At 51.9% G+C, this 16,854-nt stretch overlaps 1 protein-coding gene across 2 annotated transcripts in view; it reads left to right on the forward strand.

Annotated features, from left to right (window-relative positions):
* HK1 (hexokinase 1) overlaps positions 1 to 16,854 on the forward strand; it is an 81,156-nt gene that overhangs the window by 50,460 nt on the left and 13,842 nt on the right. For both annotated transcript variants that reach the window (XM_029931805.1, XM_029931806.1), the window contains 9 exons: positions 2,537 to 2,632; positions 3,223 to 3,322; positions 3,433 to 3,616; positions 8,337 to 8,492; positions 10,620 to 10,853; positions 12,921 to 13,225; positions 14,584 to 14,732; positions 15,050 to 15,169; positions 16,461 to 16,556. In XM_029931805.1, the coding sequence (XP_029787665.1) occupies positions 2,537 to 2,632; positions 3,223 to 3,322; positions 3,433 to 3,616; positions 8,337 to 8,492; positions 10,620 to 10,853; positions 12,921 to 13,225; positions 14,584 to 14,732; positions 15,050 to 15,169; positions 16,461 to 16,556 (1,440 nt within the window). The remainder of the gene's footprint in view (positions 1 to 2,536; positions 2,633 to 3,222; positions 3,323 to 3,432; positions 3,617 to 8,336; positions 8,493 to 10,619; positions 10,854 to 12,920; positions 13,226 to 14,583; positions 14,733 to 15,049; positions 15,170 to 16,460; positions 16,557 to 16,854) is intronic.

Here is a 16,854-nt window from a genome sequence, read left to right on the forward strand (position 1 = left end):
GCAAGGCAGGATCTGACATAACTCTGTGGCCCCATTGTACCTCAGAGCACCGCAGGGATACAAAATAGATCCATGGCGATCTTGTTCCTTTTCTACATGGAGAGACAGAAAACACACACACACACACACACACACACACACACACACACACAGAGCAACCTATGAACAGACTCCTATAATAGGAACCTCGACAGTTAACATTACTGAGGGTTCATCAGGTGCCAGGCTCCGTTCTAGTGTGCACATCACAGTTAACACTCATTATCTTCAAACACCCCCATGAGTGAAGTGTTTATGAGTCCTAGTTTACAGATGAGGAAACTGAGGCTTGGAAGGATCAGGAACCTACCCACGACCACCCGGCCAGGAGGGAGCAGAGCCCAGATTAGCGCTGGGTAGTTCGGCTCCAGAGCCCGTGCAGGATAGTAACATTGGTGCACGTGACGTCCTCCACTCCTCCGGGCCACTTCCCCGTGCCTCTTTATCAGTAGATCAGTGCCCTGTCCCTGGGCACCGCGTCACCCTCCTAGAGTCCTTCTGTCAGTGTGATTTGTGTAGTCACGTCCTGTTAGAGCAAGAAGGGGCTTTAGAACTCAGTAGGCCAAGCCCCTCCTTCCTCAGATGGAAACCAAGGCCTCTCAAGGTCACAGGGCTTATTAATGGCAGATCTTGGACCAGAATCCCTGGGCAACCCGTCACCTAGTCCCTGCCCTCCACCTAAAGACCTCTGAAACACGGCTCTGCCCCATCTCCAAAAGGACCACCGTGGCCAGTCTAGACTCTGGTATCCGGCATTGCGACACCTCCAAGGTGTTCGGGTCACGTTGGCTTCCAGGGCATCTTCCCAAACCATTCTCAAACCCTGTTGTTGGTACTAAGTTTCCCTTTGCTTCTGAGGGTAGAAACGTAACAGTCATGCCCCCTGGGCAGAGACAGTGTTGATGCCCCCTCCCACCGTGAGAGGTGGGGGGGACGGCTTGAGAAAGAAGAGACTCATTTGCTTACTTGTTCACCAGTGGCTATTGACTGAATGCTATCCCAGTGGGCTGGGCTAGGCCCTGGAAGAGAACGGGGAGCAGAAGGGGCCTGCCCCCCAGAAGGTGCAATCTTCCAGGGAAGAAGGTGTGGCAGAAGGGGGAGAGCATGCCCTCAGACAGGAGAGTCTCCCAGAGCTGGGAAGATAGCCTGGTAGAGGGGCTTTGCAGGCAGAGGAGCTAGAGGCAGGGTCCCCACCCACAGGCCTTGACCCCCATCCGGAGGGGGCTTCCTAGGCTGGGCCACGCTGCCTGCCAGGAAGCCAGTGAACCAAAGACTAATTAGCCATCTAGGGGACCTGTGCCTACTCTTCAGGGATGCCTCGAACCTTCAAGATTGTCCAGATCTAGACCAGCTGCCTTGTTCCACAGGTGAGCAAAGTGACTCTCAGAGGCATTCAGGGAGCTGCCCATAACGGAATGCGCAGAGGTGTGAGAATAGGACTGTCCTCCTGACTTCCAGCCCCACATTCTTTCCACAACATTCTCTGAGGCTTCTTGGGGATTGGGATTGACGGAAAGAAAACAGTGTTCAGGGATTTTTGGAATGCCTGCCGTAGCCGCAGGCTGCTACTGAGCAGAAGACCACAAACTCTCCCAAACACGCACCCTTCTGCGCGTCTTACAGGCTGCGTGGCTTTCACCATGAGCCGACAGCCCTTGTGTGGGCAACCTCCCATCCCTGTGTCCCCTCAGAGGCCCACGGGGCCTGAGCAATAATAACTCTTCCCAACAGTGCCACATGTATGGCAGCTTTCTTCATTCAGAGAACAACAGTCCAGTATAACAAGCATTATTTTGTTTAGCATCTCTGATTAAAAAGAATACAAAAGCAATATGAAATAATATAAAGACGTAAAGTCAAAAGTAAAATTCTGACCCTTCCCCATTCCTCAGCAAATGACTGTTGGCTATCTTTTTTGATGTTTCTTCATCACGATACAGACAGAAATGGATCATATTGTATTGCTGCTTCCAAATGGGGGTGGAATTCCCAAGTTGGGGAAGAGGCATAAATTATATTTAGTCAGTATTACCCTTAAATCTCTAGGACCTGGCTTTAGAAGTTCACTAGCCAAAGATTATCTTGGCATTTTGTTTTTCGTCCCAGTTTGGCTCTGCCTCCCTTTCCCTGGGGCTGTGGAAGCCGGGGTCTGGCTTGCAAGTGGGGAGGGGTGATCAGGTGGGATTTCTCTTGTTCTCTTTTTGAATGGAGTCTGGCTGTACAGTTGACATCCAGTTAGGTTTGCATGCTGTGTGACAGGACTGTCCTGGCCAGCCACTTGCTGTATTCTAGTGTGAGCTACAGGGTTTTTTCCATGGGTAGATGTGCAGGAGATGGGACAGAGTCTGGCTCTGTCAGTACCCAGGTGATCTGGGCTGAGCTGCTTGTCCTTTCTGGGTCTCTGCTTTGTCATTTGTCTTGAGCAGCCTCCCTAGGGACCTGGGGGTTCTGGAGGCCTCCCAGCCCTTGTCCAACCCCCATCTGCTCTCTTCTGCAGGCCGTCCTGATCACCTGGACAAAGAAATTTAAAGCGAGCGGAGTGGAGGGAATGGATGTGGTGAAGCTGCTTAACAAAGCCATAAAAAAACGTGGGGTAACTTTTGTGACTGCTTGTCTTGGCCACATGGAGGTGGGGGAGTGTGGGAAAAAGTCTCTGATTTGAAACAGACCAGGCCCTTTGGGGGGTAGGGGGGAAGGACAATAGTGCACAGTCTGAGGCATTGTGTGGGTGTCTCGAAGATCCAGGCAGATGAACAGTGAGGGTCCACAGCCCAGAAGGTTGGGGTGATTCAAAGCACGGGTATCTGAAGTGCTGCCCGAAGGAGCCAGGCCCTTGGGCAGGGGGCTGCCGACAGGAATGCTGGGTGGTGCCGGGAGCTGATATGGTCAGGTCCCGCAGGCGCGGATGGAGGAGGGCCGGCAGCGCACGGATGCAGTGCGGTGGTTTGCAGAGGGCTCTGGCTCTTTGCGTAAGATCCGCTCTGGAAAGACTATTAAGCCTGGTCATTGAGATGACGGTGCAGTTTCCCTAATTTAATTACCGCGCTCTAATCCAGCCCCAGCGCCGGCCGTCATGAGAGCAGCACCACACGCAGGAGCAGGGGTGGAAACGGGAGCTCTCTTGAAGGTCGGCGCCTTCTCCCACTCGAGAGTGGACGGTGACAGCCCCTCATGTGTCCCCAGGACTATGACGCCAACATTGTTGCTGTGGTGAACGACACGGTGGGGACCATGATGACCTGTGGCTATGACGACCAGCAGTGCGAAGTGGGTCTCATCATCGGTAACGTCGTCTTTTCCTCGTCCCTCCCTTCGGCTAGTGTGTCCAGAAAGCACAGCGTCCTCTCATGATTTTGTGTGGTTGCAGCTTCTGATCGTGTCTCTCTCTCCAAGGCACTGGCACCAACGCGTGCTACATGGAAGAACTGAGGCACATTGACCTGGTGGAAGGCGACGAGGGCAGGATGTGCATCAACACAGAGTGGGGGGCCTTTGGGGACGACGGGTCCCTGGAAGACATCCGCACCGAGTTCGACCGAGAGATAGACCGAGGCTCCCTCAACCCTGGGAAGCAGCTGTGAGTCCCACCTTTTCTGAGGACTCACGCACGTGACTGGGGACACTTAATGAAAGGCGTGGGTTGTGAGATGAAAGGGGTGGAAGGGCAGGTCGTCACAAAGGGGGGAGCCCAGCAAATTTGCAGCACCTGTCGCTCCTGTGGATGGATATGCGACGGTGGCAATGGCAGCTTTAAAAGCGTGTTTTGAATGATTTTCTCTAACTTCATATAATTGACAAGTCTTGAAAATTAAAGACACAGAAGCATTAGTGTAAAGCTAAGGTTTAAAAATTTTCTGTAGTCATTAGCATTGGATGGATGGATGGATGGATGGATGGATGGATGGATAGTGGGTTAAGGGGGAAGGGTGAGTTTAGAGAGGTGGATGGATGAATAGATGGATGGATGGATGGATGATTAGGGGGGTGAATGGGGAAATAGAGAATGTATATATGTATGTATGGATTTTGGGGGGGGTGGATGGGGAAATGGAAAATGGATGGATGGATAGATGGGGAAATGGAGGATGGATAGATGGATGGATAGTAGATGAGGTAGCTGGATGGCTGGGAGATGGTGGTGAATAAACAGGTGGATGGGTGAAAGAGTGAAGGGTGGAGTAAAGTAATCTTCTCCAGTGTGTTTCCCTGTTTACTGATCACCATAGGTCAGGTCTTATTAAGAACAATGCTAAAGAGGTGACAAATTCTTGAGTTACATCACATATTCCTGGAAACAGGCCATTGGCCAGAGAGTTTTTTGCCAAAGCAAATTTTTGCTCTTTCCTAGGTTCCTGGGTCTTCCCTAGTCTTCGGTGCAATGCCAGGTTCTTCAAAGCCATTTTGTTGTTCTTGGCAGGGAGAGGTGTCTGCTCCATCTGACTGGTGGAGAATGAAGGCAGTGTGATAGGACAGGCTGGCCCAAGACTCTCTGTTGAGGTTAATGTGGCTTAGGTTTAGGGTTTTCTGCCCTATTTGAAAGTTTTTAGAGTGAGTTTCTAGAATGTCTCAGAGTCATCTCTTACCATTTATGGACAAACATCATCAACAGTGTTCTGGAGGAGTGGTTTTCATCCTGATTGCTCATGAGCATTACATAAAGGCCTTTTATTTATTATTATTATTATTATTATTATTATTATTATTATTTTGTTTATTTTGGGAGAGAGAGAGAGAGAGAGAGAGACAGCCTATGTGCATGCTCAGGGAAGAAGCAGAAAGGGAGAAAGTGAAAGAATCCCAAGCGGATTCCCTGACATCAGCCCAGAGCCCGATACTGGGCTTCAACTCATGAACCATGAGATCGTGACCTGAGCCCAAGCTGGGAGTCAGACGCTTAGCTAAGCACCTTTATAAAGGCCTTGTAAAAACATACTGCAGCCCCGGTGTCCCCTCACCCTACCCACCTTCCTCCTCATTCTGACCCAGTTGGCCTGGGCTGGGGCCTGACTTTAGGAACCTAAGAGCTCCCCAGGTGATGCCACTTTTTAACCAGGGTTGAGAATGTGTGTGTGGAGTTTGTGCAAAGGCTGTCAGCACCCGATGGACTGTAGATGGCTACGCACACACTCATTCATTCTGACTGAAGTCTGCGTTTACTGAGTACCGACTACGTACAGTTGGCCAGGAAGGGTATCGTCCTGGGCTCTGTGGCCCCTTTCTGCACTGGTGATCATGACTCTCAGGATGGCAGGGGACAGCTCTGAGTCTCCAGCAATCCTAGCCTTGCTCCAGAGTTAGAAGGTCTCTCTCTAAAAGGGATCAGATCACTTCCTCCCTACCACCCTTCGATATTAGGCCTTTGAAATTCTGGCCCCCTGCCTGTCCCTTTCTATAGATTTTGGACCCACTTTCCATGATTTTTAATTCTCCTTCTCCTCCCCTCCTGTCTTCTTGGGCTCCTTGATCTTCTTTTTCTGGGTTGTGCCTGGAATTTTGATTCCCATTGCCTCATGTGATGCCTTATCACATCCTTCAAAATGCAAGGAGCCACTTGCCCCACAGAAGAGCAGCAGCAGTGGCCATGCCGGCAGGATGGTTTGACCTGGAGAACTCTTTGACCTGAAGGCTAGTGAAGTCAGTCCCCAAACACCTTTTCTTACTGGATCTCTGCCTGCTCCACGGGTGGCCTCAGACCTCTCCCACTTCTGTGTTCCTGGGCGGCCCAGCGGAGCAGACCTGGCTGCTGGGGAAACCCCCAACTGGTGTGCAAGTCCTTGCTCCCCTTTGTGAACATGACCTCCACTGCCCCCCCCCCCCCAGTCTATCCCCAGGCCCCGTGGGTGTCAGCCCTGCCTGTGCCCACCAGCTGAGAGGCAGATCACGGCTTGCCCGGCTTTGCGTGAGCAGAGAAAGGGAAGCATGTTGGTTGAGAAGGAGTCCCTCTCTGTCCATGAGCCTTTGGCTTGAGCTGAGTGAGGCTCGTCAGAGGTGCTTTTTCCTGGTCTTGCTGCTCTGACACGGGTTCTAGGAGAAGGGGGTGTTGGGATCTATGTATGTAAGAGGCATTGTGTAGAAAAGGGAGATCATTTTGAGTGTCTCCAAGAGGGCGAAGTGAAGAGCAATGGGTAGAAGGTGCCAGGAGGTTTATTTTAGCTCATTCTAAGGGCAGGAACCTTCTCTGTTGTCACGCTGCCCAGTGGGGCGGGCTGCCTTGGGAAGGAGGGAGCTGATGAAGGTAGACAGACAGAGACAGGGTTGGGGTGGCGTTAGGTGGCTGCCAGCATGACCGTAATAGCTGATGTTAAATGACATTGCCTGTGAGAGAGGCAGAACAGCACAGTGCTTAGAGCATAGCCTCTGGCATTTAACTGGGACTGTGACCATGGGCATGTTTTATAATCTATAAGCCTCAGCTTTCTCATCTGTGAAATGGGGATAGTAATGTCTCCTTCCTAGGGTTTTAATGAGGACAAAATAAGTTGATCCACGTAAAGTGCTTAGCAAAGTGGGATGCCTGGCAAGGGCCATATGCTCATCACTAGCAGACGTTCTAGCACTTTGCCCATATTAACCCATATCCTCTGTACTGCGGCCATATCAGTAGGCCCTGCCATTAGCCTTCACCTTTCTGGGTGAGGAAACCAAGACTTAAGTAGCACAGTGGGCGGCCGAGTGGGGATTGAGCCCCGGCTGTCTGGCTCCTGCCCACATTGAGATTCTGGCTCGGGGCTGTGCAGAGGCCATTCCCACAGATACCTGGGGTGGCAGCTGGGCAGCCAGGACCCAGAAAGGCCTGAGTTCTGCCAGGGATCCTCGAGACAGCTGGGGCTGGGGCGGTCCTGTCTGGTTCTGTCAGGAGTGGGAACAATGAGAGCGGTGTTTCTCTGTGCCCGTGTTGGGGCGAGGGAGGGCCAGGCGCTCAGGTCCCAGCAGCATACCTGGCTCCCGGGCCTGGCTCTGAACAGAACAGATTGGCTGTGCCACAGCCAGCTCTGGGCGTGCCAGCTGGCCTCCCTCCGAGAAGGGGCAGGTCACCTGCTGCTCTGATCGGTCCTCTCAGGGCTCCCTCCTGGGCCCTGCCCAGCCAGGATTTGGGGCCTGCATCTGGCTCAGGTGTGGCATGGAGCCCTGCTTCGTGGTAGCCTCTCCCCTGCAGTGTTGGGCTCAAGATGGCCGCTGCAGCTACAGAGCCCACGCCTTGTGCCCCACCTCCTGGGGAAGCAAGACTCTGAGACCGGCCTGAGGCTGCGCACACCGAGCAGTGGGATGAGCTGAGCCCTCCCCTGGGATTGAGGGTGAGGTCAGCGGGGAGCAATGGGCTCCCCAAAGCAAACTCTTGCTTCTTTTGGCTGACGAAGGGAAGCATAGATGCCAGTGGGGTGGCCAGCGACGGGTCCCATGGGGCATGGCTGTGTTTCACCCCATCATCTACTCAGCCTTCCCTCAGAGGACTGAGCAGGGAACTGGAGAGAATACTCCCCAGCCGCCTCCTTCTCCCAGGGCTTGGAGCCTACCTGGTGGAATGATGGAGACAAAAGCCCTTTAAAAAACATAGCAGAGGGTGTGACTGGGTGGCTCAGTCGGTTAAGCTTCCAACTTTGGTTCAGGTCATGATCTCATCTTTCATGAGTTCGAGCCCCCCATCAGGCTCTGTGCTGACAGCTCGGAGCTTGGAGCCTGCTTCAGATTCTGTGTCTCCCTCTCTTGCAGCCTCTCCCCTGTTCACATTCTGTCTTTCTCTCTCTCAAAAATAAACATTAAAAATTTTTTTCAATAAAAAAATAAAAAGCATAGCAAAGAGGCACCTGGGTGGCTCAGTTGGTTAAACATCTGATTCTTGATCTCAGCTCAGGTCTTGATCTCAGTGTGGTGGGTTCGAGCCCCACACTGGGCTCTATGCTGGGCATGGAGCATACTTTAAAAAAACAAATAAAAATAAAAGGCAGAGCATAGAGTTTTGTAAGAAATGATCAATTCTCATTTCTGTTTGAGGGCCTCCTCTTCACCCTCACCCTCACCTCCAGGCAGCCTTCCCTGCCTGCCCCTGCTTACCTCTTCTGCCCACCTAAGGTTGGGGGGTGGTCTAGAGGAGTCACCCCCTCCCCCACAGTTGTCTTGTCACCATTTACTCATTGGGGTGTGCGGTTTTGCCTGCTGGAGGGACCATGAGCTCAGGAGGACACAAGGCGGTGCTTTCCTCTCCCTCGTGTCTGTCTGTCTGTCCTCTTCTTCACGTGCTGCCCCGAGGTACACGCGTAGGAAGGACCTGACAAGTGCCACATACTTTTCTCCTGCAGGTTTGAGAAGATGGTCAGTGGCATGTACTTGGGAGAGCTTGTTCGACTGATCCTGGTCAAGATGGCCAAGGAGGGCCTCTTATTTGAAGGGCGGATCACCCCGGAGCTGCTCACCAGGGGGAAGCTCATGACCAGCGATGTGTCAGCCATTGAGAGGTAGGTGCCGCCCCTCAAGGCTTTCTCTCTTCCTTTGCTTCCCCATCCCACCCCCTCGCCCTCAGTTCACTTTGGTTAACTCCTAATTTCCCAAACCTTTTTTATGCCTGAACCGCCCTCCTTACTACACCCCTCCCCCAAATTCTCTTACCTGTTAACAGCCAGATGTGTTCCCTGGCACAAGTTTGAGAAACACTGATTAACAGCTGAGACAGGCCAGATAGACATGGGAGGACAGAGTCCCGCCAGAAACCTGACTGTTACCTTTCGGCCTCAACATGAGAAACCCAGACTTCTCTGCCTGACTATTACTTGCAGACCTTTGCCATGAGAGGGAAGTGGGTGAACTTGATCCTGCAGCCCTTTGATGTGGTTGGACACCTCCAAGACTGAAGGACTCCTTCTTGTGGCTGCCCTCCATGTGCCACCAGGCTCTGTTCCTGGTTCGGAGACCCATAGCCATGTGAGGCCACCTGCTGAAAGACAGGGCTAGCTTGGTGCTGGAGAAGTCCTTTCATCTGTGCTGGAGCTGTCATGGCCGCTGCCCTGCGGTGGTCCTGGAGACTCCCATCGAGCCAGTGGCTTCCTAGCTCTGGCTCCTGGGAGAAGATGCTTATGAGCTGTCTGCAGGTAGAGAAGGAGGCTGAGGAGCTGGGGCGGGGTTTAGGTGGACGTACTCCACTGTCCCGTCTCTGTGCGGGGCATTTACCCTAGGCTCACTCCTTCAGGAGCCGCCAGGGCAGGCCGCCATGATCCTCAGTTCCCAGCAACCTCTCCTCCTCAAGCCTCCCGCTAGCTACTGAGAAGGGAGTGAGCCAGAGGCTCATGGCGTGTCTTCAAAGACAGTGTCAGGAAATGCCTGCCTTCCTTTTGGCTCACTTCCGGAGTTGGCTCACTGGTTACCGAGAAGCAGAAGCCCTCTTGACCTGGCTCAGGAGAGTATGTAGATTGTCATAAAGGCTGTCTCAGCAAAACCTAAGCATCCTACCAGGGCAGACGTTCAAAGCATTCTCTTTAAAACCAGGAGTAAAAGAGGATCACTCACTTTTATTTAGCATTGTCTGGAGTCTTAACCAGTGTTTGGGGAGAAAAAAGAAGACGAAAGAAAGAAAGAAAAAGAAATTAAAGGCATAAGAATAAAAAATAGAGGAAGTAAACCTATCTTTATTTGCAGATGTTAATTGTATGGAGCACCAAAGATATCTAGAAAAATGACTAGAATAATGAGAGGTACGGGATAGTCTGGAGAGAAGATGCAAAGTCAATTATATTTCTATATATTGGCAATAATTAACATATTAAAGCCCCTTTTATTTTAGAATAGTTTTAGACTTACGGAAATACTGCAAAGATGGTACAGAATGTTCCCACATGTTGCTGCCTCAGTTTCCCCCATTGTTAACATCTTACTATGGTACATTAAGGTGGAAAGATATATATAAATGAATTTCTGTCATTGTACTGTGTCATCTATAATAATAAAAAGTTACCAAGTACCTCAGAATGAATCTAACAAAAGATAAAATGTGTACGTGAAAAATTAAAATTTGACTGGAAAACCTCAAGGGCAACTCACAGACCCTAGAGCAGGTGGCCTCCCGGGTCCCCGAAGCACTGAGCTCTGGGGTGGAGGCAGCTTTGTCTCCCCTCTCCGCCTCCCTCCCTGTGCCTGGTGTGTCATAACCCGGCCTGGGGTAGGCTCCTTCTCATGCTCTTCTCGGGTGTGAGACTGTCTTAATTTCATACTATTACAACGTTTTTTCTCTTCAAAGGTTTTTTTTTTAATGCTTATTCAGTTTTTGAGAGAGGGCGTGTGTGCACTTGCGCATGAGCAGGGGAGGGGCCGAGAGAGGGAGAGACACAGAATCTGAAGAGAGAGTGAGAGTGCGCATGAGTTGGGGAGGGGCAGAGAGAGGAGACCTAGAATCCAAAGCAGGCTTCTGGCTCTGTGCTGACAGATCAGGGTCCACACTCACAAGCTGTGAGATCATGACCTGAGCCGAAGTCAGAGGCTTAACTGACCGAGCCACCCAGGCGCCCCTCACTTTCCCAGCACTTCCAGACCTCAGTGGTTTGCACTGCCTGATGTGGTCCTTGACTCACAGGTTTTGGCCTCTAACCTCACAGGAACAAGGAAGGCCTCCACAATGCCAAAGGCATCCTGACCCGCCTGGGAGTGGAGCCGTCTGATGATGACTGTGTTTCAGTCCAGCACGTGTGTACCATTGTCTCGTTTCGCTCTGCCAACCTGGTGGCGGCAACGCTGGGCGCCATCTTGAACCGCCTTCGAGATAACAAGGGCACCCCCAGGCTGCGGACCACAGTTGGTGTCGACGGGTCTCTGTACAAGACGCACCCACAGTGAGTGTGCCCTTTGCTGTCGTTGACTCTCAGTGCCCACACGAAGGTTTGGCCTACAAGACCATGCCAGGTTCTGGGCAGAAAGGTCAGAATTGCCCACTGGAGAAGTATCTGGCCCGCAGCCCGCTCTCCCGGGGTTGCCTCTGTACTGTCAATACTCATTTCATAAGTCTTATCAGGGGTTTCTGTAGCTGGCAGGAACGCCGTGTGGAACGTGTCGGTACCTTAAATCCTGTCGCTTCCTCAACCTTCATCCCCACGATAGCTCGGGTCGTGGGTGCACTGCCCACATTCTTGTTTCAGAGGCTCCTGTGAAAGGCCCCCCAACCCTAGGACGTGCCTTTGTTTAAACGGGTAGCTTGCTGACGCTCCGTCCGAGAGCGGAGAGGCGGAGGGAGCTAGAGGTTGTAAATGGCCTCGTGGTTGATGAGGAGCAGGTCACCACACAGCCCCCTGCGGTACTGAACACCTTAGCTGCAGAAGCCTTTTGTGGTGCCAAGAACCTGGCTAAAGGTGAAATTCTGCGTCTCCATAAACTAGCTTTTAACAACAGTTGCCTTTGACCTGAGTTTCTGCACAGGATCTCAGGTGCTTCCCCACCATATAGATAGAGTGCACTGGAGCGGCCTTGTGGTGCCCTCACTCCCAGGTCTAGTGGGCATTAAATAACAAACCTTGACTTAAATGGAAATCGTTAGGTTTGTGCTAGTTAGATGCTATTATCCGTTAGGTTTGTAATTTTATTTCTTCATATTTTTAAAGTATATGTAAAATTTTCAATAATGGAACTAGCTATCTTTTTTGGGGGTGGTTTCTTGGCAAATGTATGGGTAAGAAAGCTTCAGAATTTGTAACATCACGTTAAAAAAATATTTTTCCTGTGGGAAAATACACAATATAGAATGTACTATCCTAACTGTTTCTGAGCACACAGTTCAGAAGTGTTAAATACATTCCCAGCGTAGCACAACCAGCACTACCAGCCACCCCCAGAACTTGTCACCGACACGGTCACCTTTTAAACAGTAACTTTGAGGGGCGCCTGGATGGCTCAGTCTGTTAAGCAGCCGACTTCAGCTCAGGTCATGATCTTACAGTCTGTGGGTTCGAGCCCCACATCAGGCTCTGTGCTGACAGCTCGGAGCCTGGAGCCTGCTTCAGATTCTGTATCTCCCTCTCTGCTCTTCCCCTAGTCACTCTCTGTCTCTCTCTCTCAAAATAAAATAAAGACATTAAAAAAAATGTAAAAAGAACCAATAACTTTAATTAAATGCATTTTATTTTAGAAGTACCAATTTGGTATAGAAACTTTAGATACTTCATAAAATGACAGAGTAGAAGTTATTTTTAATCCTGCCCCCTGGCATTGATCACTGCTAATATTTGGGGTTCCAGTTTCCCTGTTTCCTTTGGCAGGCTTCCATCCTTATGACAGACCATAAACTTTGAGGAGGCTCTGTCTCAGTGAGTCCTGTCCTAACGTCCCCCTCTAGCCAATAGAGAATATCCAGACCCTTGGGGGCAAAGGGAATGGGCAAATGAAAATAAAAAAACAAGGATCATTCTGGAGCCTGTCTCCAGCGTCAGTAACCCGTCTGAGCTGCTGACAAAGTCAGTGAGTGCACACCACATCCCTGTCTGGAGATAGTGTCAGTCCTCCTGGACTCCAAGGTGAAGTCCCAGGCCCAAGGTCACCTGATGTGGAGTTGGAGAGCTCACCCTTATCTCCTGATGCATCCGATTCCCAAACACAGGGCTCCCGACCGCTGCACTGTACCCACCATCTCCTTGTCATGGTGGAGAACAGAATCCTTGTCGGACCCTGAATTTTCTGTATTTCATTCTCATGTAATAATGTGAGTCCTCTTTTTTTGTGTGTGACTATTTCATTTTTCCTTCTTACTGCTCTGCATTTGCCAGCTTTTCTACAGTGCATGTGTATGACTTGGGCCTGAGAAAACCAGTTCTAGAAAATAGAATGAAGGCGTGGGAAAGGAAGGGGAAGCAGAGGTCCCTGACAGACAGCCCAGTCTCATTGTTGTGGCATGCCCCCCGGTTCCCCCCCAGGTATTCACGACGTTTCCACAAGACTCTGAGGCGCTTGGTGCCCGACTCCGATGTGCGCTTCCTTCTGTCGGAGAGTGGCAGCGGCAAGGGGGCCGCCATGGTCACTGCGGTGGCCTACCGCCTGGCCGAGCAGCACCGGCAGATAGAGGAGACCCTGGCCCACTTCCGCCTCACCAAAGATATGCTGCTGGAGGTGAAGAAGAGAATGCGGGCTGAGATGGACATGGGCCTGAGGAAGCAGACGCACGAGAAGGCCGTCGTCAAGATGCTCCCCTCATTCGTCCGGAGCACTCCAGATGGGACGGGTGAGGGCCTCTGCTGGGGACTCACGTACCCCTCCGGCTCCTGCCAGGGACCGAGTGGGGCAGACGGAGGGCGGCCTCCCCAGCGGGTGTGTTTATTTTGGCAAGAACTAGAAACTCACTCAGATCCTCTGTTTTTTACCACTGACCTTCCCATGTGTGACTCAGGGCGGTTGGCTTTCCCTGGATCCTGCCTCCCGGGCAAGGGCACCATCTCTAAGACCGAGGCCCGGCTCCCAGTTAGAGTGTTTTGTAAACAACACACCAGGCCGCTCCCGCAGCACTGGGACTGCTGTGGGGTCCCGCACACAGGCGAAGCCGTGGGAGGCAAGATGCCCAGAGCGCCCTTTCTAAGTCCTGACGCGGTGTGCTGCAGCCCGACAGAGGCCTGGGGCTTCTCACAGCCAGGCAGGTCAGAGGACAGACTCTAACCCTCGATGTGACCTTGCCGGGCCTCACAGGGGCCAAGCTCTCCGGGGACTCCGAGGGGCTTCTCGGGCAGGTCCTGGAAATATCTGTCCTACATGTAATTCCTTATTACTGCATTATAGTCCTGCTTTATAAACCACCCTCAGACCTAGAGGCTTCAACTACCAGCCACTGATTCTTGCTCTGCTGGGCCAGGCTCTGCTGGTCTCTGCTGGACTCATTCGTCACTCTGTAGTCGCTGGTGGGTCAGCTCGGAGGCCTCCCTCCCGCGTCCTGCAGTTAACAGCCAGCTTGAGTGCAGGCATGCCTGGCCATTCGTGTCCTCCTCCAGCAGGCCACCGGGCTTGTTCAAGTGCTAGCAGCACAGGCTGAGCAAGAGAGGAAGGACTACAAAGCCTCTTGGGGGCCAAGGCTGGAACTGGCTCGGTTTTGCTTCTGCCACACTCTGTCAGCCAAAGCGAGTCATAAGGCTGGGCCAGAGCCCAGGGGAGGAGAAATGGGCTCCATTTAAGAAATGGACGGGGAGGACTGCAAAGTCACTGTGCAGAGGAGAAGTACGGGGAACAGAGTGACCATGCACATTTTTACAAGCACTCTACACACTGATATGAATTGCTGGGTTTTGTACGAGCTTCCCTCAATCAAGTCATTGTTGCCAAGCTTTTTAGTGACCCTGGAGAATTTTGTTTATGGTGACAGGTGCTTCATCCATGGGCCTTTTGTCCTTGTAGCGTGGCTCCAAGGTGGTGGTGGGCAGTGAGTTAGTGCCCACCCCTCTCTGGGCCCGAGCGTGTGCCAGAGGGAGGGTTCACAGCTTCTCCCCCGTATTTCATAGGGGGTCTCCCTCCTTGAAAGTCTCAAGTCTTGGGGTTATTGGCTGCCAAGAGGCACTCAGCTGTTTTTGACGTTCTTTATGTTCTTGACTGTAACAGAGCATGGTGACTTCTTGGCCCTTGATCTGGGAGGAACGAATTTCCGTGTCCTACTGGTGAAAATCCGCAGTGGCAAAAAGAGAACGGTGGAGATGCACAACAAGATCTATGCCATTCCCATTGAAATCATGCAGGGCACTGGGGAAGAGGTGAGACACTTTTGCCTTTCTACCACGTGGCACTGGTGTGTCACCTGGCTGGTGGCATTGGTGGTCCCCAGAACCTGCCACATGGCGCGCAGCCCTACATTTGTACCCTGGTGGCCTGAAGGCATCGGACACTTTCAGCAATGCTGGGCTTATGCTGTGCAGGGGGCTGCGAAGTCCTGGAGGGGCACTTGCTCTGCGTGTGTTGGGAGGGGGGTGTGTGTGCACACAAGCGTGTATGTGTGCAAACGTGTACTTCTACATGTGCTCTGGCAGCATGAAGCCAAAGAGCTCAGGTAATCCCTTCTTTTCTCCTAAAGCTGTTTGACCACATCGTCTCCTGCATCTCTGACTTCCTGGACTACATGGGGATCAAAGGCCCCAGAATGCCTCTGGGCTTCACGTTCTCCTTCCCCTGCAAGCAGACGAGCTTGGACGCGGTAGGTCTCTTTCTTCCAGAGAGCCGCACGGGGCGGCTCTGGCCGCTTTCGCCAGCCTTCCTGTCCCCTCCATGTCGGGAATGGTTCACACATCCCAGTGGGTTGGCCTTGGGTTTACATCAAGCCCTCTAGTTCATCTTAAGACTCTACCCATCTTTCACCTCTTCTGGAAGCCTCCTGGTCCTCCAGGCAAAAGTGTCTCACCCTCCTCAGTGCTCCTTCTTCCTTTGAGTGTCGCCTTCATGATAGCACCTTTCTCCTAATGATTACTGATCGTGTCTTTCTTTTCTGCTGTGTCACATGAAACTTGAGCAAGGACCCCCTAACCCTAGCACAGAGTTCTATCCGAGGAAATAATAAATGGATGAAGCAGGGTCCCGGGTAAGGGCTTGAGCACCTGCTGAGTACTAACTAAACACTGGGTACAGAGCAGAAGGTGACAGTTCCCGTCCTTGGGGGGCGACAGTCTAATGGAGAATCCCAGCCTTACACCAGCAGCTCAGCACTGGGCAGGGTGGGCCGGGGCGGGAGTCCCTGGTGCCGATGGAACTGACTATGCTGAGTCACAGGCAAGACCGAGCCTGTCAGGCTGGAGGAGCCCCAGGTCCCTCCTCGGGTCACAGGTGAGGGTGTGGCCAGGGAGGAGGCCCTGGAGGTGGCATCAGATCACACCAAGTCTTAGGCCGGGGTTTACGGCACACGGTTGGCAGCAAGAGGGAAGCCAGGGAGGGACACCTGCTTCTGGAAGCCAGTTAATCAAGTCACGGTGCTGACTTGGGGCTTTTTTCCTCTTCAGCTCTCTTAGATCCCAGCAGTTAGATCCATATAAACTTGTGTTTTGCAGCTTTTAAAGGTCTGCTGTGTTTTAAGGAGTTCACTTCTAATGTCATCGGTATTGGTCCTAGTGAGCCCACACCCAGCAAATGGGGAGCTTCATTCAAACCTGAGGTTTACTTTAGGCAGGAACAGTGCCAAAAAAATTTGCATTTCTCCATTTATGTTTTCGGCAGACTGTTCTAACTAGTTGGTCAGACCAGAGGCTACACCATTATCCTTCTATGCCTCAGTTTCTCCCTCTGTGGAATGAGGACTATGAACCACACCGCCGTGGGGATGGTCAGAAGGGGCGGGCTGTCGGGGACTCCCTGTATTTTACTGCTTTGTGCCTCGGACGTTCGAGCACAGCGTTGCTCTACTCAGCAGATACTATGCAGGAGTGGGGAGTGAAGTTTTATGTTCTGCTCAGATGGGCTAATTACACAGAATTCTCCTGCTGTCTCTCCTGTTTCAGGGAATCTTGATCACCTGGACGAAGGGTTTTAAGGCAACCGACTGCGTGGGGAACGATGTAGCGACCCTACTAAGGGATGCGATCAAAAGGAGAGAGGTAACTATTAACAGGATGTTTTAAAAAAAGTCTTCACGGTGTATCGAGGGTTATGAAAATTATATTTGCTTGTCGTAGAGGATTCAAACAATACAGCAGCATGTGACCTGGGGCAGAAGATTGCCCGGACTGCCAGCAGTAAAGCGGGGGTGAACAGTTCTGTAGTCCGAGAGAGGTGAAGCCAGGATCCTCCCACAGCCTGAGAAAGCGGAGAGCAGCCGGGCCCCACGTGGCACTGTCAGCCGGGTTCGACACGAAGTTTACTCCATGACTGTGACAGAATTACACAAGAATAAGA

Source organism: Suricata suricatta, chromosome 2, assembly GCF_006229205.1.
Source record: "Suricata suricatta isolate VVHF042 chromosome 2, meerkat_22Aug2017_6uvM2_HiC, whole genome shotgun sequence".
Classification (NCBI taxonomy): Eukaryota; Metazoa; Chordata; class Mammalia; order Carnivora; family Herpestidae; genus Suricata; species Suricata suricatta.